The sequence below is a fragment of the Dromiciops gliroides genome, chromosome 1, assembly GCF_019393635.1.
Source record: "Dromiciops gliroides isolate mDroGli1 chromosome 1, mDroGli1.pri, whole genome shotgun sequence".
Classification (NCBI taxonomy): domain Eukaryota; kingdom Metazoa; phylum Chordata; class Mammalia; order Microbiotheria; family Microbiotheriidae; genus Dromiciops; species Dromiciops gliroides.
The window spans coordinates 65,139,282-65,161,557 of record NC_057861.1 but is presented as its reverse complement, the minus strand read 5'-3'; the positions used below and the strand labels follow the sequence as shown (position 1 = coordinate 65,161,557).

General features: G+C 46.7%; 1 protein-coding gene across 1 annotated transcript in view; it reads right to left on the bottom strand.

The window, feature by feature from the left end:
* The window catches only part of HDGFL2 (HDGF like 2), a 28,410-nt gene extending 6,585 nt beyond the window's left edge, over positions 1–21,825 (bottom strand). The window contains exons 1-13 of the mRNA XM_043989022.1: positions 21,676–21,825; positions 18,655–18,731; positions 18,409–18,547; positions 13,486–13,677; positions 6,286–6,402; positions 5,692–5,766; positions 3,949–4,099; positions 3,685–3,760; positions 2,818–3,115; positions 2,527–2,630; positions 1,935–2,005; positions 1,268–1,338; positions 24–125 (exon numbers count right to left, since the gene is read on the bottom strand). Of these exons, the coding sequence (XP_043844957.1) occupies positions 24–125; positions 1,268–1,338; positions 1,935–2,005; positions 2,527–2,630; positions 2,818–3,115; positions 3,685–3,760; positions 3,949–4,099; positions 5,692–5,766; positions 6,286–6,402; positions 13,486–13,677; positions 18,409–18,547; positions 18,655–18,731; positions 21,676–21,747 (1,545 nt within the window). The 5' untranslated portion in view covers positions 21,748–21,825. The remainder of the gene's footprint in view (positions 1–23; positions 126–1,267; positions 1,339–1,934; positions 2,006–2,526; positions 2,631–2,817; positions 3,116–3,684; positions 3,761–3,948; positions 4,100–5,691; positions 5,767–6,285; positions 6,403–13,485; positions 13,678–18,408; positions 18,548–18,654; positions 18,732–21,675) is intronic.
* Positions 21,826–22,276: the final 451 nt, after the last annotated feature.

Below are 22,276 nucleotides of genomic sequence, written 5' to 3'. Positions count from 1 at the left end.
CAGCCCTGCAGTTCCTACTGTACCTTTTTTAATGTGGCTACCACATCTGTGTTCTTCTGGAGGATCTGGGAGGTCACCTGCAGGGTCCCCAGCTCCTCCAGAGCACTGAGGCATCTTTTTATATCCTGTAGGTTGAGACAGAAGGGGAAGCCATGTGATCACTGAAGTACAGAGCCTAGGCCCTACTACCGTAGAAATCCTAGTGGGGAGACTGAAAGAGAGCTGGTCTTTACAGAACCCAGTAAGGCAACAATTTAAACGTGGGGAGCCTAGCAGTTCTCTGCCAGGCTTTAAACAGCCCAGCCCAACTGCTGCTTTGTATCGCCAGCATGCAGCACAGTGCCTGACACAGGGGGAGCCTTTTTAACAAGTATGTGTTGACTGATTGACTAGGAAAACTAAGACAGTCACAAAGAACAGGTAGGCTGGTGGAGAAGGACTGATGGGTGGAGGAGAAGCCTGGGGAAAATGTCCCAAGATTGCTGTTTGGGCACCACCCTGTGGTGAGACTTGGCACTACTATTTCAAGGCTGGACTGCCTCTAGAACAAACATTATTTGACCTACTAAAGCAGCCCTGATGCTACCAGGCTTCTCAGTGTTAGGCCCCAAATTTGTGGAAGTTATAGCACCCGAATGGCAGCCAAGCACAAGAGAAATGAGAGGAAAAGAGAGGACTGTGCAGCAGACAGAGGCCTGGCTCTATGCAGAAGGGTGCAGCTGAAAACCCAGCTCCAGAGCAGCTCCGGCCTGATTCATTCTGTGCCCCAGGATGAGCCCCTGGCCCTCTCTTGGCCCGGTCTGCTCATCAAACAGCCCTGGCTGCCACAGAGTTTTGATGCAAGAATAAGAGAAAAGCACTGAATTCACTTTCATCATTCAGAAGATTCCACTGATCCCGGCTCTCCACATATACCTAGGCAGACTGTAGCCTCTCTTTGATGCACCCTAAGATGACCTCAAGCCCTGTTGTCAAACATAAGTGGTGGCCAACTTGTAAGCAAAGAGCCTCTCCACACATGGAGAGACCGGTCCTTGGACAACAGGCCTGCCAGAGTTTGGGCTCCCCTGGTGTACAGCTTTCAAGAACTCAGGGCCACCTCCAAACTACCAGGAGGCATCTGAGGAAGACTCCAGAGACAGGATCGCATGGAAGACAGAGCTCTACAGTGGAAGACACAGGAGTGGAGAGTATCTCTGGAGCCTGGACCTCTGGAGCAGAGGTGAACATTGCAGGGAGGGGGGGAGCCCTAGCATGCGGCTCTTACCGGATTGTCAACCTTCAGTGCAAACTTGATCTCACTGTGCAACTTCTGCAGCCTCTCTTCCACAGACGGCTCTGTTAAGCAGAAGAGAATATTCCCACCCCAAAGTAAGAGGAAGACTCAAGCCAGTAAGAGCAGGCATCCTGTTACTAAGACAAAGTCCTCCAAATTAACTTGCACATAACGGGCACACTTAACAAAGGATTACTGGATGAATGACAAGCTGATGCTTACATAGTACTTTAAAGTTTGCAAAGCAGTTTAATGCATTGCCTTATTTGATCCTCACAACTATCCAGAGAGGTGAGTCAACATACAGTCCCTGTCATATCCATTTTTCAGATGAGGAAACTGAGGCTCAGGAAAGTTAAGTGATTTGCCTAGCATTATACTATGGGCTCTATGTTCCCCCACAAAAAAGCCCACCTAAAATAAAGGGCATGCATAAAAGAGGGGAAAAAATCACTGGAAGGGTTAGGGGCAATCTCACCCACTTTGTCTTGATGATGATCAAAGAGGCAAAGACATTTGTCACGGAAACATGATCATTATGTCGTCACGGGGCTTTTCAGCATCAGGAGACAGCACCATCTCCTTCTCCCCCACCCACTCGCAAGCACTGAGGGCCCCACAATTGGCTGTACCCTCACTGAGAAGCCCTACTTCTCACCTTTCTTCTTCTCAACCCTCCTCTCTGGAAGCACCTCCGACTTCTTCCTGGCTCGCTCCACTTTCACAGGCCTGCAGAGAGTTGGGCACTATTACCCTCACAACCAAAGCTAATGCTGGGCTAGTGCCCCATATAACTACCACAATCCTCTAAATATTCGTGTTGTCACAGTAACTGGAGGGTGGGGGGATAAAGACTCCCTCCAGGACTATACCAGCATGTCCCAGCTTCAAAATGAAAACTACCTAACCAACAGCCCTAGCAGACAAGCTTATGAAAGAAAATGTTGAGATCTCCAAACCTGTGGGATGCAACAGAACCCATCCACCTCTGAAAGGTATTCCCAACCCCATCCTTAATCAGGATCTGGGAGAACAGATTTCTCAGTTGCTCCCCTTGGATAGCAGCTCTCACACAGCCTGATGGGCACCCAGGAAAAGGGAAACTCAATTCCACCAGGCTCCAAGACATAGTTCAAGAGCTGTTGTGAAGATACCCCTAGGAGGATCCAGAAAGCACAAGGATGGGACCTCCAAGAGCTCATTCCCACAGAGGGAGAGGAAGGGGGCCAGGACTAGAGCTTGGTGCTAACTTGGCTCGGGACTTCTCCTCAGGGCGGCTTCTTTTCTCCTTCTGGTTCGGTTTCTTCGATGGCTCTAAGGACTGAGACTGTGGCTTCTTCGCCGGCTTCTTCACCTAGAACGAGCACAGGGGACAGCAGTCAGAAAGTTGGGAAACAGCAGCCCCAGAGTTCCAGGTCGGCCTCCTCTTAGCACCAGGGAGAGAGCGCTCACGACCCTTCACCACCTCCTCCTTGGAAGCCACGCACAACGGCTGACACACAACAGACAAGGACCACATCCAGGAAGTCCTAGGCCCTCACCTCCTTCTCCGGCTCTGGCTCTGAGTCAGAAGATGAAGGGGCTCGGCCACGACCTTTCTTGCCCCTCTTCTTGATGGGTTCCTCATCTTTGAGCTCAGGCTCACTGCTGTCGCTGTTGGGGTGCGTCTCATCCCTCTCGACCTTTTCTTTCTTCCGCTCTTTTTCCTCCTTCTCTTGTTCCCGCAGTCGGCGCAGCTCCTCTTCCTGCTCCCGCTTCCGTTTCTCTTCCAGCTCCCGACGCCGCTCCTCATCTCTTCGCTTCCATTCACTGATGCGGTCCACTTCGCTATCACTGTCACTGTGGGGTGGGAAGGCCAACAAGGAAAAAGAATCAGCAAGACAGCAAAGGAAAAGGAACACGCACTAGATGTCCACTCGCTCCCCCTATCCCAGGTATGTCTGTGGCTTAAAGATTTCCTCCTTCTTGGGGCAGCTAGATGGCGCAGTGGATAGAGCACCGGCCCTGGAGTCAGGAGGACCTGAGTTCAAATCTGGCCTCAGACACTTAACACTTACTAGCTGTGTGACCCTGGGCAAGTCACTTAACCCCAATTGCCTCACCAAAAATAAATAAATCAATAAATTGTCCCTCAGAGGGGAGCCACCCATTAGGCAAATTGATCTAAAATTGCTTGTAAAAATAAGATGATAACAAAAAAGAGGATTGAAGAGAACAGAAAAGCTTTCCTCCTTCTCAATAGAAGGGCACAGAGACAACTGGTGAGGGAGATTCCATATTTCCTCCTTTCTGGCTGGCACAAAAGGGCCCAATGTTAGCATGACAGTGTTTGGGAGTCCATGGCCTAAGTTCCCAATCTGTCCCAGTCTGTCCCCCCAGCTGAGGCACCAGGCCTGCACCACACTCACCTGTCACTGCTGGAGCTGCTGGGAACACGTTCCACCTTTGGTTTTCTTCCACGAGGTTTTGGAGGGGGCTTCTCAGCTAGAGGACAGAAATGATGGCGTGTCCACCTGCTGCCCCTCTCAGCCCTCTGGAGAAACTCCAAAGACTCGAGGGAGCCTTAGTAAGAGGCAGGACCCTCAGGAAACAGGCTCCTTGAAGAGCAGGGTGAGGGGGCAACAGGAGAGTTTCAGGGGGATAAAGTGGAACGAGAGGGCCTGTGGCTCTACCTGGTTTTCTGCCACGGAGAGGCTTCTTGACAGAGACGTCAGAGTCCGAGTCCGAGTCCGAGTCGGAGTCTGATTTTGTCGCACCCATCGATTTGTTATGAGCTTCTTCTGAATCGGCCTTGGAGTCAGAGTCAGAAGCAGAGTCTACCTTCTAGCAAGAGAAGACAAGCAGCAACATTACAGAAGGCAGGTAAAGAGGAGGAACACAAGCAGCCAAAACATAAGGCTGCACACAGGGCCAAGAGGCCAGTTCAAAACTCCTTCCAATCTCACCTCCCTCTGTTCCCCAGGACAAATCTTCCACCTCAGCCAGACGGTCTCCCTCCCTTCAGTTTCCCCAATTTCTCCTCATCCCTCAAGGTCCTGAAAAAGAGCCATTCTCCTCCACCAAGCCTTTTCCACTAACTTGGGGGTAGCTTGGTGGCGCAATGGATAGAGCACTGGCCCTGGAGTCAGGAGTACCTGAGTTCAAATCCAGCCTCAGACACTTAACACTTACTAGCTGTGTGACCCTGGGCAAGTCACTTAACCCCAATTGCCTCACTTTAAAAAAAAACAAACCACTAACTTATCCTTTCCAGGAATTATGTGCAATTCAATGGGTATCCAATCACATTAATACATTGGGCAATTAATAAACGCATGTTGCTTTTGTTCCATAGTACCCTGTGTATTTTTTCATATATCTATGTCTGTCTTCTTTCCCCATCTAGAGAAAATAAGCTCCTTCAAGGACCAAACTCCAACCATTTCATAACTACTGAGCACTCATTCTGTGCTAAGCACAGCCAGAGACATAAAGACAGACATGCTCTGTGCCCTCGGGGATCTAACAATCCAGCAGATGACTTCAAGTGGAAACACAGATGACTATAACACAAAATAAGAATAAATAAGTGTCTAAGAGCGATGAAGAGCACTTGGGCAGTTCAGATGAGTGTGAGCATACTCCTGATGGTGGGGAGTAGGGGACAGGAACCAGGGAAAGCTTTCTAAAGGAACTGATCCCTCTGATTGTGAAAGACAGAGAGAGAGGCCAAGGAAATTAAGACAGCAGGAAGGTCATCGAAGATCCAAGGGATGGTGTGGACAAGGGCAGAGAGGCAGGAAAGCCCAGCACCTGGTCACAGTTCAGCTGGAAAAGAGAAGGTATGTTGGGGAACAACCAGCAAGGATGTAGTGAGTACCTACTATATAAGGCAGGGACTGTGTACAAAGTTAAAAATGAAACAGTCCCTATACCTATATGTATCTACAAAATAAGTAAGTACAAGGGAATGGGGGACAATATTAACTGGAGAATCCATAGTGAACTGGGAGGCTAGAAATGAAGGCTGTAGAGAGGTCAGAAAGGGAACTGCTGCCCCTCTGGGCACTACAAGTCAGTACAAGTCAGTGGGGCTCTGTCCTCAGCCCTCTTCTCGTTGCTTTCCACACACTCCCTCGGCAATTCCTCATGGCTTCCCTTATCCGAACTCTAAGCCTGGCCTAAGTCTCCCTCCTAGACTCTGGCTGTGCATCTCCACCTGCCTAGTGGACATGTCCAACTTGACAGATTAGCTACTATAGCCATCTGAACTGCCATTCTATACCAAGGGCAGGTGCCCGGTAATTATCAGTCGTATAAATAAGAGACCGTCGAGTTTTCTTTTCTTCATCCCAATCCATTTGTCAAGGCTACAGTCAATGACCAAGAAGCCCCAAAAGAATCTCCAAGGGCAAAGAACAGGTACAAGGACTTACCACCTTTTTTTTCCTTCCTCCCACTGGGCCCCTCCGTGGGGCCCGGGCCACGGTTTTCTTCTCTGGAGTGAAATCCTAAGTGGAACAAGAGAAAGTGGGCAGGACACTGAGTATCGTGCCAAGCCAGACACCAGACCCACTCTGACCTCAGTCACCCTGTGCAACCATCTCACAAAACCGCCTTGTCTCAGATTTAATGGAACCTGCAGGGAATCCGAAGTAGGACCAAAACCGCAGAAGCACAGAAGCCCACATGATCAGCAAAGTGCCCAAACCTAGTGTTCAGTTACAGACCAAGGGGCAGGGAGGAGACAGTGAGTTAGGAGACGGGGGTTCAATTCCTATATCCACCAATCACTTGCTATGGGACCCTAGGAAATTCCATTTTCCACTGGGATTTACTTATCTCCTGTCGGAAGAAGAGCCTACACTGGGAGATCTCTAAGCTCCCTTCCCACCATGTTTTGCAAAATCCCAAATCCAGAAAAATTTGAATAAAATGGAATTGGAAGAGATTCTGCTCTTTTCCTACACAACTCCCCCTGACCTGATCAATTTCTCTCCTCCCCACCAAAGACCCAAACCCACACTGACCTGATCACTGTTCTTTTCTGATTCTGATGAGCTTTCTGAGTTTTCATCTTCTGAAGGAGATGCACTGGCCAGGTCTAGGTCACTGGAAGCTTGTCGTGCCCGTTTAGACACTGGCATCTGGAAAAAGAAAAGGCACATGCATACCAGTGATTGAAACAGCTACTGCTCCCACTATGATTCTGCCACTAGTCTTTACCACCACTCCCAGGAGGCCCTGCCTGCTACCTACTTAGAGTAGAGGAGGGCCCCGAGTACACTTTAAACCTAACTAAGAGGCATCCAGTATGGGAAGCCATCAACGTAAGGCAAGGCTTCTTGGTCACTAGAATGGAACACAATGGAAGAGGTTTAAAAAAAAGTGTCAAGAAAAACTTATACTAGTCCTCAGCTTTCACTTCCTTAAGTTCACATAAACCAAGAGCTGCTTTTGGCTAGAAAAAAGTCCTGGAATGATTGCCCATTTTGGATTGTAGGCCCAGGGATTATCAATATCAAGCAGCACCCCAAATCCACTTTCCTACTTTAGAGAGGGCACTATCACGTAGTAGAAAGAAGACTTAAGGAATAGCAAAAAGGAAGAATTTGAACAAACAAAAAGTCACACAAAGTGATGCAGGGTGAGGAAAACAAAGCCAACAGGACAATATACCAATTCATACAATCACTACAATGAAAATTCTAAAGACATTAACAAAAAGGCCAAGAGGGTCAGATCAAAGACAGGACAATGGTGGTATCCTCGGATTCATGTTAAGGCACAGATCATCTTTAGCTCTACAAAGTTTCCAAGGATCTCCTAATTGCCAAATTCAGTGGCCATGCCTTAGCCTGCATCCTTCTTGGGAACTGACTTGCATCAGGGACATCTTCTTCCTTTCTGATTGCCTGTGGAGGGCTCAGTTTGAGCCCCACTTCTCCATGAGACCTTTTCTGATCCCCACTCCAGCTGACAGTGCCTCCCCCTCCCAAATTCACTTTCTCTCTCTTTGTATGTATTTATATATGTACATCTTGTCTCCTCCATGAGAATGCAAGCTCTTTGAGGACAGGAGCTGTTTCACCATTGTCTTTGCACCCCCAGCTTTTACACTGGCATGTAATAATCAGTCGGTCAACAAGCATTTTATTAAGTGCCTCCTGCGTGTCAGAAACTGTATTTGGTGCTGAGGATATGAGCAGAAAGAATGAAACCATCTCTATCCTATAAGAAGCTTAATTCTAATGAGGGAAACAAATATGATATAATTATGTTCAACATAAAAAATGAATAAATACAACTATATACAAAGATGTTCAATACACGGTGATTTGGGAGTGAAAGCACCAGCAATGGGAGGATCTAGAAACATGAGCTGTATCTTAAAGTGGTCGTAAGGAAGGAGTCCATCCCAGGCATGAGGTCTGCGCAAAAGCACTGACAGGAGATGGAAGGTGATGGGGGAAGAACTGAGAGAAAACCAGTTTGGTTGGATCACAGACTGCAAGAGGGGGAAATACAGTTCAATGAGGTTGGAAAGACAGATTGGGCTAGGTTATGAAAAGCTTTACAAGCTAAACAGAGTTGACATTTTATCCTAGAAGCAAGAGAAAGCCTCTGGAGTTGATTAAAAATGTAAGTTAGATCGTCAGATCTACACTTAAGGAAAATTTGGTAGCGATGTGTAAGAAGGAAAGAACTGTGAGAGCCTTACAATCACCCACACAAGAAGTGATATGGGGCTGAACTAAGGGGGAAACTATGTGAATATAGAGAAGGAGTTGGATATGAGAGATCTTGTGGACATGGAACCAGTATCTATGCTTGGAAACAGGATGAGTAGAATGAGGAGCCAAGGATGATACCAAGGTTATGAAACTGGGAGAATAGAAAGATGATGATGCCTTTGACACAAATAGGGAAGTTTCAAAGAGGAAGCTGTTTAGGGAGAAGATAAAGAGTTCAGTTATGGGTACATTGAATTCGAGATGTCTCTAAGACATAATTTGAAATATCCAGTAGGTAAATGGGGATGTGGAACTGAACTCAGAAGACACAAGGGCTGGCCATATAAATCGACATAGTCATCTGTGTTCGATTCACAGCAGCTGATGAGGTTACCAAGACAGAGTATAGAGGGAAGAGAGAAAAGGGCCTTTGACAGGACTCTGGGGAAGAGTGATCTAAAACCAGCAAAGGAGATAGAGGAAAGCAGGGAGACAGGTGAGGAAGAGCACCAGAAAAGAAAGAGTGGTCAATAGCATCAAATGCAGCAGAGAGGCTGAAAGGAATGAGGACTGGGAAAAGACCATAAGGCGTGGCCATTAGAAGACCACTCAGGAGTACCTGAGTTCAAATCCAGCCTCAGACACTTAATACTTAACTAGCTGTGTGACCCTGGGCAAGTCACTTAACCCCAATTGCCTCACTAAAAAAAAAAAAGAAGAAGAAGACCACGAGAACTTTGTAGAGTGCAGTGTCACTTAAGCAACAAGGTCAGAATCGAGAGAGCAAAAGCCTGAGGAGAGGAAGTGGAGGAGAGAATGAAGACAGATGTTTTTTAAGGTGTTTAGCTGAAGAAGGGAAGAAGAGCTATAAGGCAATTGCATAAGGAGTAGGTAGGGTATAGTGAAAGGTTTTTTGTTTGTTTGTTTTTAGATGGGAAAGACTTGGGTGTATCTTTAAAGGCAGCAGAAAAAAACCAGGACATGGGGAGAGGATGAAGCTTGGAGAGAAAAAGGGGATAACTGAGGCTACAATCTGAAGACAGGAAGGGAATCTGATCCCACTGATCCCATTTCATCCTGTCTTCTCCAGACAAGTGTCCCCTCTGTCACTCTGACTACTCTGCAGCCTCTTCCTGTCTGTGGGCTCACTCCCTATTGCCTCCATGGCTTCCCCTTCCTCCAAAAACCCACACTTGATCCACTCCTCCCTTCTGTAGCTAAACTCCTTGAGAAGCCACATGTAATTGAGGTCTACCATTAGTCCTCTTCTTCCCTCTCCGTATTATATCCCTTGGGGATCGCATGGGCTGCCATAGATTCAACTATAATCTCTATGCAGACAATTATGAGATCTAGTCATCCAGTCTAACTCTCTCCTGACATCCAGTCTTGGGTCACCAACTGCCTACTGGACATCTCAGACTCCACATGGCCAAAATGGATCTTGTGCTCTTTCCCCCAAAGCCCTCCCCTCTCCTCGCTTCCCTGGTATTCTTAAGGGCACCACCATCCTTCTAGAGGATAACAGAGAAGCTCACATCCAATGTTCTCCTCAGCTCTTCATTCAACCCACATCAAATCTCATCACTTTCCAACATCTCTCACATACACCCCCTTCTCTCCAGTCTCCACAAGCAACTATTCCGGTGCAGGTCCTCATCACCTCATGCCTGGACTATTGCAATAGTCTGCTAGTTGGTCTCCCAGCCTCAATTCTCTCCCCATTCCAATTCATCCTCCACTTAGAAGCCAAAATAATCTTCCTAAAGCATGGGATCTGAACATGTCATACACGTCTGCCCTTCTCCCCATTCAATAAACACCCTATTACTTCCAAGATCAAATTTTTAAATCCTCTGTTCAGCTTTTAAAGTTCTTCATAATCTGGCCTCTCCTACCTTTTTTCAGTCTTCTTACATTTTACTCCCCGCCTCCACATACTCTATGATCAAGCAACACTGACTTTCTTCCTCTTCCTCAAACCAGACACCCCATTCACTGATTCTTTGTCTTTGCTCTGGCTGTTCCCGAGGTCCTAAATTCTCTTCCTCCACACACCTCCACTTCCTGGCTTTCCCAGCTTCCTTCAAGACTCAGCTGTAGACAATACCACTATTGGGTCTTTTTCCCAAAGAGATCATAAAAAAAGGAAAAGGACCCACGTGTACAAAAATATTTATAGCTGCTCTTTTTGTGGTGGCAAAGAATTGGAAACTGAGGGGATGCCCATCAACTGGGAACTGGCTGAACAAGTTGTGGTATATGAATGTAATGGAATACTATTGTGCAGTAAGAAACGATGACCAAGCAGATTTCAGAGAAACCTGGAAGGATTTACATGAACTGATGCTCAGCAATACAATGGTCCAAGATAGTTCCAAAGGACTCATGATGGAAAATGCTCTCCAAATCCAGAAAAAAAGAACTATAGAATCTAGGTGCAGATTGAACCATACTATTTCTATTGTTTTTGTTATTGATTTTCTTTTTTGAGGTTTTTCCTTTTTGCTCTAATTCTTCTTTCACAGCATGACTAATGCAGAAATATGTTTAATGTTATTGTACATATATAACCTATATCAGATTACTTGCTATCTTGGGGGGGAGGGGAGGAGGGAGAAAAATTTGAAACTAGAAATCTTATAAAAACAAATGTTGAAAACTATCTCTACATGTAACTGGACAATAATAAAATACTTTTATGAAGAAAAAAAAAGACTCAGCTGTAGAGATGTAAATCTCTACCTACCTATTGCATATTTCCAACTGGATGGATGTTCCAGAGGTATATTGAACTAATATGACCAAAAACTGGTATTTCCCCCAAAATCCACCTTCTTCCTAATTTCCTTGTTTGTGTTAAAGGTACCCCTATCCTTCCAGTCACTCATGTTAACAATCTCAAAGTCATACAAAACTCTTCATTCTACCTCACTATACATATCCAATCAACTGTTAACTCTTATCAATTCTACTCCCCCAACAACATCCTCTCACCTCTCACCTGGACTATCACAATGGGGTAATAATTGATTTTTCTGTCTCAAATACCTCATCTGGTCCCCTCTGCAATCCAATGTCTATATGCAGCCAAAGTGATTTTCCAAAAAATATAGACCTGACCAATATCACTCTCCTAGTCAAAAAGTTCCAGCAGCTCCCTGTTCCTCCAAAGCAGGGGTTCTAAACTTTTTGTGTCCTGGACCCCTTTGGCAGTACATCTGGTAAAACCTTTGGATCCCTTCTCAGGCTAATGTTTTTAAATGCATAAAATACATAGGATTACAAAGGAAACTAATTATATTGATACAGTTATCAACATGTTAAATAAGTTTACAAACCCCAAATAAAGACTTGTCATTCTAGAACAGGACTTCTTAAACTTTTTCCACTCATGACCCCTTTTCGCCCAAGAAATTTTTACATGACCCCAGGTATACAGGTATATAAAATAGGCATACATAAACTTTTACTGTTGCCAAGTTTTTTGCGACCCCCACATTCAGTTACGTAACCCCATATGCCACAGTTTAAGAAGCCAGGCTCCAAAGTAAATACAAGATAAACTTCTCTGTTTGGCATTGAAAGCTCTTTACCCACTTCCCTTTATTTCTTTGCACCGGTATGGGTCTGTGGGCATAAACTAGAGAGTTTTTCAATATGTTGTCTGAGTTCCTTGAATTTTTTTTCCTCCTCTTTTTTATTCTTTGTTATAAGGGATGGCCCTTTGGGAGGGGGAAAAGGGAGGAATACACTGGGAAATGTAGATGATGTAAAAACAAAATATAGCAATAATTTTTTTTAAGGCTCTTAACAATCTGACTCTAGTTTACCTTTGAAGGTTGATTACACATTATTCCCCCTCAAGAATTCGACATTCCTATTCCAATTGGCCTACCTGCTGTTCTTCCTCTGTGACATTCCACCTCCCCACTGCGTGGGGACAGCACAGGCTGTCCCCTGTGCCAGAACTGCCCTCCCTCCCGGCCTGGGCCTTTCCGGAGCCCTGGCTGCCTTCGAAGTAGCCTAAGAGGCACCTCCCACACAAGCCCTTTGCTGCCCTCCTCAAGTTTCTGAGGCCTCCCACTCCCATTCCACTGTATTTACTTGGCAGAGAGTTTGTATTTATTTACATGGCTATGTGCTGTTTCCCACCCAAAAGAATATGAACTCCTTGAGGGCAGGGACTCTTCATTTTTGCTGTTCTCTTCCCAGCCCCGACATAATGCCCGGCACACAGGTAGCATCGACTAAGTACCCAATGATTCACCAAACAAGCAGCACACACCATTGGGCAGTCACTCCAACAAGCAGTTTTGCTCAACTGTTTTAGGGGAAAGTACTGGGATTGCCTGGGGGTTTACTGCATGTGTCTGCTGTCTTAAAACAAAATGGATCAATGACAATTGGACACTTTTTAAAGAGTGCTGGGAGTCCCCAACTCTACCACTTAGAAGACTTAAAAGAAACAGTTAATTTCTTGGATCCTCAGTTTCCTTATCTGTAGAATCAGGACAATATTTGCACTGCCCAGCCCACAGGCTTAATGTGAGGATCAAATCAGAAAACATATGCAAAGCACTATATTCCAGTCATGCAGGAATTCCTCTGATCCTCTAGGGTTTCTTCAGAGAATCTGGCATGAGAGGAAAAGGAGGAATCAGGGAACCCATAGCAACCTTTCCCAAGAGACTAATAAAAAGGGGCCTTGATTACTCAGGAAACCGTATGCAAGTGATAAAATCCTGACTCAGATGCCTTGGCAGTCATTTTGGTTTAAAGAAACCTGCCCTGATAGCTGTGTGACCCTGGGCAAGTCACTTAACCCTCATTGACCCCCCCCCCCCCACACACACACACACAAAATAATTAAAGAAAACTGCCCTGAAATAGGAACTATGGATGGGAGACATTAGATAGGAGTGTTCCGGTCCCCCAGAGATGACCTACATTTTTGAAAATTGTACCGGCAAACAACTTGGACAGAGATTTACACCACACATGGACTCCTTCCTTTACCAAAGGATCAACATGAGGATTCCCTTAGGAGAGTGCCCCTGGTGCTCATTCGTAAATCATTCGTAAAGTCTGAGGATGTGAGTGGCAGAATAGTAACCACCACCACTCAGGTTTACAAAGCACTGTAGCTCATTAGGTAAGCTCTTATTTGAGGTTCTCAATAACATCGTGAACTAAGTCATTATTTCAAGCAGGTTGTTACTATTCCCTTTTTACAGATAAAGAAGCTGGGGTTCAGCAGCAAGGTTAAACAGCTGCTCATGCTCACACAATGAATGAGTGTCGGAGTTGAGATCTGAAGCTGGAGCTCTCTCCTCAATGGAAACCCCGCATCTGACAAACAGGACAGCAGGCCCAGAATGGCCCGGCTCATGGGCCCTCAGGGACCCTCCCTCAGCTCTTCTGCTGCCTCAGAACTAACCCCACTTCTCCATCCACAAGGGCCTGGGCTCCAGGCTTGGCTCACCCCATACCTACTTTCAATGGTGGTGCTTTCCGCTTTATCCCACTGTGTTCACTGCCCTTGTCAGACTCTTCATCACTTTCCATCTTCTCGCTGGCACTCGCTGCTGTCACTGATGCAACAGCCATGAGCCCTGCCTCATCTTCCATGTCACTTCCTGCCATAGGATCATTCTCAGGGACTTCACTGTCAGAAGAACTCACGGGCTAGAGGACAGAAATACAGACCATGAGGCTTGGCAATGCTTGCCCCTCCAAGGAAGACTCACCCACGGCACTCACAGGAAGATAAGAAAACACAAAAAAACATGGGCCAACCTGCTTAGAATCAATGCAAATCAGAGTGGGCAGGAAACTTCTAATTCAACACTCTCAAAATGTCTAGCAGCTGAATGGAAATAAACAACTGGGCCTTGGGGGAAAGGTCAGGCCTAGAGACACAGTTTCAGTATTTACCCGGCCAGACAGGGTCGCTGAAACCAGAGCAGTGTGGACAGAATATCCTGCTCCCTCTCCCTCCCTCCTTTTCCTTCCCCATATTTTACCCTTCTGTAGAACCCCTGGGCTTCCTTATAGTTTTTATACATATAGTTTTTATAGAACTCAAGGGCTCCATCAAAAATTGGTCAATGCATTTTGATGGTGGAAGCAACAAAAGAATTCCTGTTTATTAAAAACAATGACAATGTCAGAGGTTATCTTCATTTTAGAGGGAGTCAAAAGGAATTTAATATATCTCACCCATGCCCACTCTTTTTGGGTTGGAACAGCCCAGAGTTCTCTTGGTCAATGCAACATGACCTTGTCTCTATCACTTTTGACAAGATTCAAGAGGCTGACTCTAAGTAGGTCAGGCCCAAAGTCTAACAAGCTAAGAGAGAAAAGTAATGCTGCCACTTTGAGTTGGTATCACACCTTTCCTCCAGAAAGCGCTCGGAAGTCATTTATTTTTTTCTTTTTACAACATTCCCAGTTACATAGGGGGAGCAGTTATTAATGATCCTCATTTTATGCCTTGTACATGGCAGGCACTAAATAAAGTTTTGCTGAATTAAATTTACTTGTACAGAGGAAAACTGAGGACCAGGGAGTCTGAGACCTTCCCAAAGTCACACAAAGAAGCAGGAACGGAGCTTGGTTTACATCTGCCTCTTATTCAGGCAATCATACTACCTTTGTTTCAGTTTATGGTCCTTTCAGTTTTCAATTTCAATGAAGTACAATGAAAAGAGCACTGGACTTAAAAGAAGATTAGAATCTGAATTCTGACTCTACCACTCACTAGAAATGTGATTCTAGGCAAGTCACTTCACCTCAGTATCCCCATCTGCAAAATAAAGATAATATTCACAAGGTAATTACTGAATATTCTGTAAACTATAAAGCACCATTAAAATGAGTTGTTATTTATCTTTGCAATGTCCCTGTGATCAAATAAGTAAGGCAAAATCATCCCCCATTTTTCAGAGAGGAAAACTGAGGCATGAAGCAGCTAAATGACTGGCCTATGGTCAGACAAATCATTGCAGGGCTTTGGACTAGAACTCAAACTCCTTGATTACCAAAGCTGCTTTAGCCAGAATCACATTACCTCCTGTTGATATCATAAATGTTTTCCAGCCTAGATCATCCAAAATGATAACCGGCACTGAGGAGAACCAGAAAGAGCCAAAAAGTAATTAACCTCAAAGCCTCTAAAATAGTTCCCTAACATAAACCAGGCATTTCATTTCTGGCACTGTCTTAAAGAACTGGAAATACATCCTATAACATGAGAAAAGAGGGGGGAAAGCCTGACATGGAGGTATAGTAACTTTTATTTTCTTTCTATCATTGGAAAAGATGCTATATCAACCTATTCTCTGCAGAGAGCTGAGTGAGAGGGTGATGAGGAATGGAGGAAAAGAGCCACATTACAGTCATTGTTACAATCCCCCCACATCTCTCTTGAAAAGCTGGGGAAAAGAAATCCTTGCAACAAATGCAGAGCAGTGGTTGGCTTTTTTCTACAGCATTTCTGAACGCCTTATAAAGGACTTTCCCCGTGACAACCCAGGGAGGTCAGAAGTGCAAGTAATAAAACCCATTTTACTGATGAAGAACCTGAGCCTCAGGCAGCACATGCCTGTGACTCAGAGTCACACACTTCCTGTCAGGATGGGGATTCAAATCCTGGAGCCCTAAGTGCAGGACTCTTTCCAGGCTGCTTCTTAGCAAATAGAATCTCTCTGGATCCTTACAACAATTCTATGAGGTGTGTGTTCTGAATTATCCCTATTTTAGGGATGAAGACATTGAGTCAGAGAAAGGTTAAGTGATGCGTGCATGGCCTATCAGCTAGTAAGCACCATCGCTCCTTCTCCAGCTACAGATCAGCTACAACAAGAGAGGCTTGGGAGGACCTACCCCTTTTTACATGATTCTTTTACATACAGTCCCTCATTTTTTTTGTCTCCCCCTCAAGGTGTCTTTGCCTTCCTATGGTCCCTATCTCTTGGGCCTTGGCCTTGACCTGATGCTTCCCAATAATACCAAGGTCCTGAATAATATAATAGCTCAAATCGCCAGAATGCATTTACCAAGCATTTTTCCCCATAACAACCATCCTGTGAGTTAAGTAGTATGAGTATTATCAGCCCCATTTTACAGATGAGTGCATCAGGGAGAAAGATGAGTAACTTTCTGAAGGTCACATGAAAAAGGAGCCATGTGGAGACTTCAACTCAAGATTTTGATTCCAATAAGAACAACAATTACAAAGTACCAGAGTATATAAGGTCCTTTCCTCACCCCAAACCCATATGGCAGGCAATAGAAATATTACATCCTCCACTTTTCAGATGAGGAAACTGAGGCTCAGAAAACTGAAACGACTTGCCCCAGGTAACACAGCTAGTCACCACTCTATGATGCTGCCTTTCTAGGGAATAAGGGAAGCTGCCAACAGCACTCCATGAGAGAGGTCTCCGCAGCCTTCTGTCCTTCGGGCTCCCAGCCTCCAAGTCAATCACATCCCTCTGTTTTGGGTGGTAAGCCTACTTATTTTAAACTGGAAATGTGAACATTATGAGATGTGAATGTGGCTCAGCGCCAAAGTGGTTTGGCCTTGAAGAGCAGCCCGAGGGGCACCGTTTCCCAATTCTGGTTCCTCGAGGGCCAGTATTTTGTCTCTGTTTTATGTAGTACCTTCGCGTGCTGTGGGTGTCCAATAAATATTAAATGGTGCTGATGATTCCCCGAGAAGCATCACAGTGAGGATGTAACCAGAGAGAAATTGAGCCAGGGCCAGAAAGGGAGCTGGTGAAACTGAACCACATTCTGAACCATTTAGCCAAATTTCAAAGCAAGCAAAGCAACAGGAAAAGGGGCTGGTACTACAGCAAAGGAGTCAGATGCCAACCACCACATTGTACAGATGGGGAAACTGAGACCAAATAAAGAAAGAGCTCTGCCAAAGGCTGATGAGGGTAGTGAGTGGTCGAGTCCGGTGCTCAGCCTGTGGATGCAGAATTTTGCAATGGCATGGACTCATGGGAGAGGGAGAACAGGGTTCTGCTGCCCTGCACCCCAGAGACTACCTTGACCAAAAGCATCAAAAAACATCTGTGTGCTCTCCTCAGACCTTGCCAATTGTCATCCCCTTCTTTATTTATGTATTTTTTTTTTGCGGGGCTATGGGGGTTAAGTGACTTGCCCAGGGTCACACAGCTAGTAAGTGTCAAGTGTCTGAGGCTGGATTTGAACTCAGGTACTCCTGAATTCAGGGCCAGTGCTTTATCCACTGCGCCATCTAGCTGCCCCCTGTCATTCCCTTCTATGACAGCTTCCCTTTCCCTAACCAACTGCTAGTCCCCTGGATCCACCCATTCCTTGTGGATGACTCATATTGTCTCCCAATTTACCCATGAATGCCTCCAAATCTTTCCTGGGCCAGGCTCTTGCTCTCACTTAGTTCTGTGGCATCCTCCTGCACCCCTTTATTTATCTGCATAAACCCCAAGAGCAGAGGTCAAATGCAAAGAGCAAAACTCATGATGAACAGACAGCTCATCCCCTCCCCACTCAAAGACCAGACCTAATTCTCTCCTCCCTTCTCCTGACTCTCTCCATCTTCTCTAGCTTCTACTCTACTGTCCATTTGCCTTCCAGATGACAGACATCCCTGCTCCCACTTAGAGAGACCTTTTAACTATAACTGATCACAGACTCTTTCAATGTCTGACACCTCTGGGGAAGTAAAAAGAACCACTGCTCTTACTTCTCTCAGCTCTTGACAGGTTAAGAAGCACTTTCCTCACTACAAGTAGTATAAGTGCTATTGTCTCCATTTCATAGATATGTAAACTAAAGCCCAGAGAAGGGAATTTGCTTTCAGTCACAGAGCTGGCTAAGAGGCAGAGACAGAATGGAGACCTGGATCACCTGCCTCAGTGACTACGCACTACACCATGTTATCTCTTCTTGGAAGAATGAAAGGTTTATAAAAGTTATATGGCTTTCCTTAATTTCAGGCTCACTCTTCCCTTCCTGTCAGTCAACTAAGCAGTCACCTTCTCTAGAACCAAATGCAAAGTGACCCTCAAATTGACCTGGAAAAGCCTGAAATCTCTCAGGCTATTCAGGTTTTTCATGGTACAGTTTGGGGAATGATTGGTCATTGACAGAAGAATCGAGAGAAGCTAGGTGGCGCAGTGGATAGAGCACTGGCCTTGGAGTCATGAGGACCAGAGTTTAAATCTGGTCTCAGACACTTGACACTAGCTGTGTGACCCTGGGCAAGTCACTTAACTCCAAATACCACACACGCACAATTTTTTTTTTTAAAGAAGAAGAAGAAGAATATACTTTGGTGCCCTCTCTTTGGGGATTATCCGAGGAAGATCCAAAAAAAAAGAAAAAGAAAAAGAGCTCCAAATCAGCTTCTGAGAAAGTACTTACCGGTGGAGCACTGTAACTGGCATGGGGGTTATTCTGGATCTCCCACAGGCCTTCATTGAAACCTTTTCTCTTGTTGGGTTTCCCATACTTGTCCTTGTATTTTTCATAGGGGAACAAGTCCTTGGGTCCCAGGAAGGCTCTGGAGAAATAAATCATAGGACAGATGCAGATAATCCCAGAAGCCACAGCACGGTACCAAGGAAAGGTCTGAGTTGAGAGGGCTGGGTGAAGGAGGGGAATACTTACGTTTCATGAGTGCCAAAGAAGAAGATGGGGTACTTGTTGGGGGGTGGTTTTACTGCCCCATCTGCAATGTCGTCAATCTACAAGGAGCAGAAAGTAGGGATGGTCAGAAAGGATAAGGATCATCACTCCACGCCCCCCAGAGTGAACACTGTCAACATGAAACAGATGATAAGAAAAATGCCAGGTTATCTTGGTAAGAGAGATACCATGGAGAGGGGTCCTATCAAAGGAGCAAGAGGGTAAATATTCAAAGTAGAGAGCTGTACTTCCCCTACCCAGGTAAGTTCCTCTCACTTCAAAGATAGGAGCTAGGAACAGTATCCCCAGGACAGACATTTCACCTTCAAGAAGTCAAATACCTTCCTTGGAGCCAAGACTGGGGTAATGATAAGTACAGATTCAGGGGATTCTTCAGGTCCTTTTACCCTGGTCCCTCTCCTCAAAGAGACATTCCAGAGAAGGGATGCCTGAAAATATTGTGGCTGGGGACTGGTCCCAGAGGAACCCACGATGCAGGGGGCAAGCAACAAGGATGGAGAAGGGAGTGGGCTCCAGGAGACAGACTTCAGCATCCAGGAAGTCCCACCCTCTCTTTGCAGGCCCATGGGCTGAAGCAACCGTCAATCACCTCCCAATAGGAAGATGGCAAAAACCTCTTAGTTTCCAATCAGGTGCCTGAAAATGTTTGGGGACGGAAGGAAATTTGTAGAGGAGGAGAATGAAAAGGGCTCTTGCTGTGAGCAAGAGGAATTGGGCAAATGAATGAAATTTTCTCTAAACAGTTATTTCTCCAGATCTCCCTTAGTAAGAGCTCTGTAGTTACTAGCATCAATGCTAGCAGCCTAGATTAACCCAACAACTCCTTTCTTTCTAATCTTTCCTGCCCCACAGACCTAGTTCTACCACTCTTATATCACCCCCCCCTCCAATTTCCTTAGCTCCCTGTCATATTCCATTCATCCTGTTGGTGGCCCCAAAGAAATCTCATTTAGCTCATTTAATCATCCATTAAGGTACCAGGGGAACCAGCATGGTACAAACGATTTGGAGTCAAGGACCTGAGATCAAAGCCCAGTTCTGTCACTTTCTACCTATGTGACCTTGGACAAATGGCTTAACCTCTGAAGATTTCTGTCTCCTCATCTGTGAAATGAAGGCTTGAACTAGATGCTCTCCAGGTCTCCCTTCCATCTGTAATTCTTGGCACATTTTGCCAGCCGCTGTCAGCACCTCCCTCACCTCTGAACTCTTTCAAATATACCAACAGGTAGCTCCCTCCTCTTAGAAGTTACAGATACTATTGCTCCTGTAATTTCTCTCATCCTTCAAAAGCACACAATTAATCCTCTTCCTTCAAAGCATTTTTCCCTACACAATAACCTTCAAAACACCAGTGAAAAATGTTACCTCCACACTCAGATACCCTAACTCTTCAAAGAGTTCAAATATATATCAAAGACACGCCCCTCTATTCCCAGACTCATTACCATCTAGGCTCCATAATCACAACCATTTCAAAGCAAACTTTAACAGTCCCTCCAAAGTACATTATGCCCGAAACTCCATGAATTTACAAGCCCCAGATTCCTTCACCATATCTCATATGGATGGATGGATGGATTCATGCATGCATGCATGCATGTGTGAATATGTATGTATATGAATCCCAATGCCCCTAAACACTTGGCTCCAGATGCCCAATAAATTCAATCTATATTCTAGTACACCTGCTGTCAAGCTTCCCATACCATCATTCCAAGCACTGTGCACTGCCCTTCTGCCTAATTCCATCTTGGGGGTGGAGGAATAGGAATCCGCTATATCTAGAAATCCAACAAAGGCCTTGCCTTAGCATGGCTGTAGAATTGGCCCTTTTTCACACCCTAGATTTCCTGACACAGGTTAACCACTCTAATGGAGTCCTACTACCCACTACAAATGCCACTTTCCCTTACTTCAGAGTGTCATCCTTCATCAGTACTTTTTTATTTCTACTCTACCCCCTACAGGCCATAAGGTGCCAATCCAACTCTTGGTCCTTTCCAGGTCCTTCAGTATTCCCAGCAACCCACTCCTCAGAACTTGGGCCCTCTAGCACTTCCATTTTCCTCATTAATTCAATTCACTTCAAAGCAATGAACATTTATTAAGCACCTACTATGTGCCCCGCACTGTGCTAAGCCCTCGGGATACAAAAAGAGACAAAAACATTCCCGCCCACCAGGAAGCTTACCCCTCCAGTCCCTCATTCCCCTATAAGCTCCTCAGTACCCCTCAAGTCCTTCAAAGTCCTCAATTCTACAGGCATATTCTTATCTTATCATCCAACTTTGCCATTCCCCACTTTAGACTGGGGGGTCTGGATTCCTCAATCTATTTCATCACCACGCTCCCCCAGTTTATAGGACCATAGACTGAGCGGAGAGGGACCTCAAAGGCCAGCTAGTCGAACCTGCTCATTTTAAGGATGAGTAAACAGAAACCCAAAGAGAAAAAAGGGACTTGCCCAAGGTCACACAAGTAGCAGAACCTGTGTTTGAACCCGTTCAGGGTTCTTTTCAGAGCATCCCCCGTCGCTGGGGTCGTTCCCAGATCCCTCTCCACCAAGCCTCCGAGCATCCCCAGCTCCCTAGGCTAAGTCACAAACCTCCCGGAGGCCTCCCAGCCCCCCAAACCCCAGAATCCCCTGGGGTTCCCCCACAGCCTTCTGATCCCCAAGGTGCCCCAGTTCTCGGGCTTCTCCATCTTCTGTGGGGTCCTCCAATCCCTCTGCCCACTCCCGCCGAAGGGCTTCCACAGCCCCAGACCCCTCCCCTCCTCCCATTGGGGTCTCGGATCCCCACATGCCCCCAGTGACGGGGTCCGGGTCAGTTTCCTAAGCCCCGCCCATTCCGGGGGTCCCCCTGGACCCTTCTCCGCCTGCTTAGCCACCCAGAGCCTTCCCGCGCCCTCGAGCCCCCGAGCCGCCCCCGGCCCCCCAGAACTCCCAAGCCTCCCCAGCCCCGGCCCCGCGCCCCTCACCCGGGCCGGCCAGTGCGGGTAGCCCTTCATCTTGGCGAACACCAGGTCCCCGGGCTTGAAGGCGTGCGGCATGGCGGGCGGCGGGCCGAGCCGGGCCGGGCGGGGTGGGGCGGGGAGGGGAGGGCCGGGGCGGGAGGGAGGAGAGGCCGCCGAAAGGCCCAGGCCGCGGGCGGCGGCGGCGGCGGCGGCAGCGGCAGCGGCGGCAGGAGGCTGGAGGTAGGAGGCGAACCCGGGAGGGAGGGTGGGAGGGAGGGAGGGGTGGGGGAGGAGGAAGGGAGGGAGGGAGGCGTGGGGGCAGGGCGACAGACAGCTCCGCCAAAGCGGCGGCCGGCCCGAACAGCGCGATTGGCCCGCCTTACTCCGGATGTCCCGCCCCCGCATGGCCACGGGCTGTGGTTTCTGTAACTCAGGGCCACGTGCGGGATAGAGGAGCACCGAGGCCAATGAAGAGAGAGGCTGGAGCGGAGCGGGGTAACGGGATTGGTTAGCGGGGAAGGGAATGGGGGGCGTGATCCAAGGCGTTGTGGGGGCGGGGGAGAAGAGAGGTGGGGGGCAGGCTGGGGTGAGGGGGTTATTAAAGGTAAAGGAGGGAGAGGGAGAG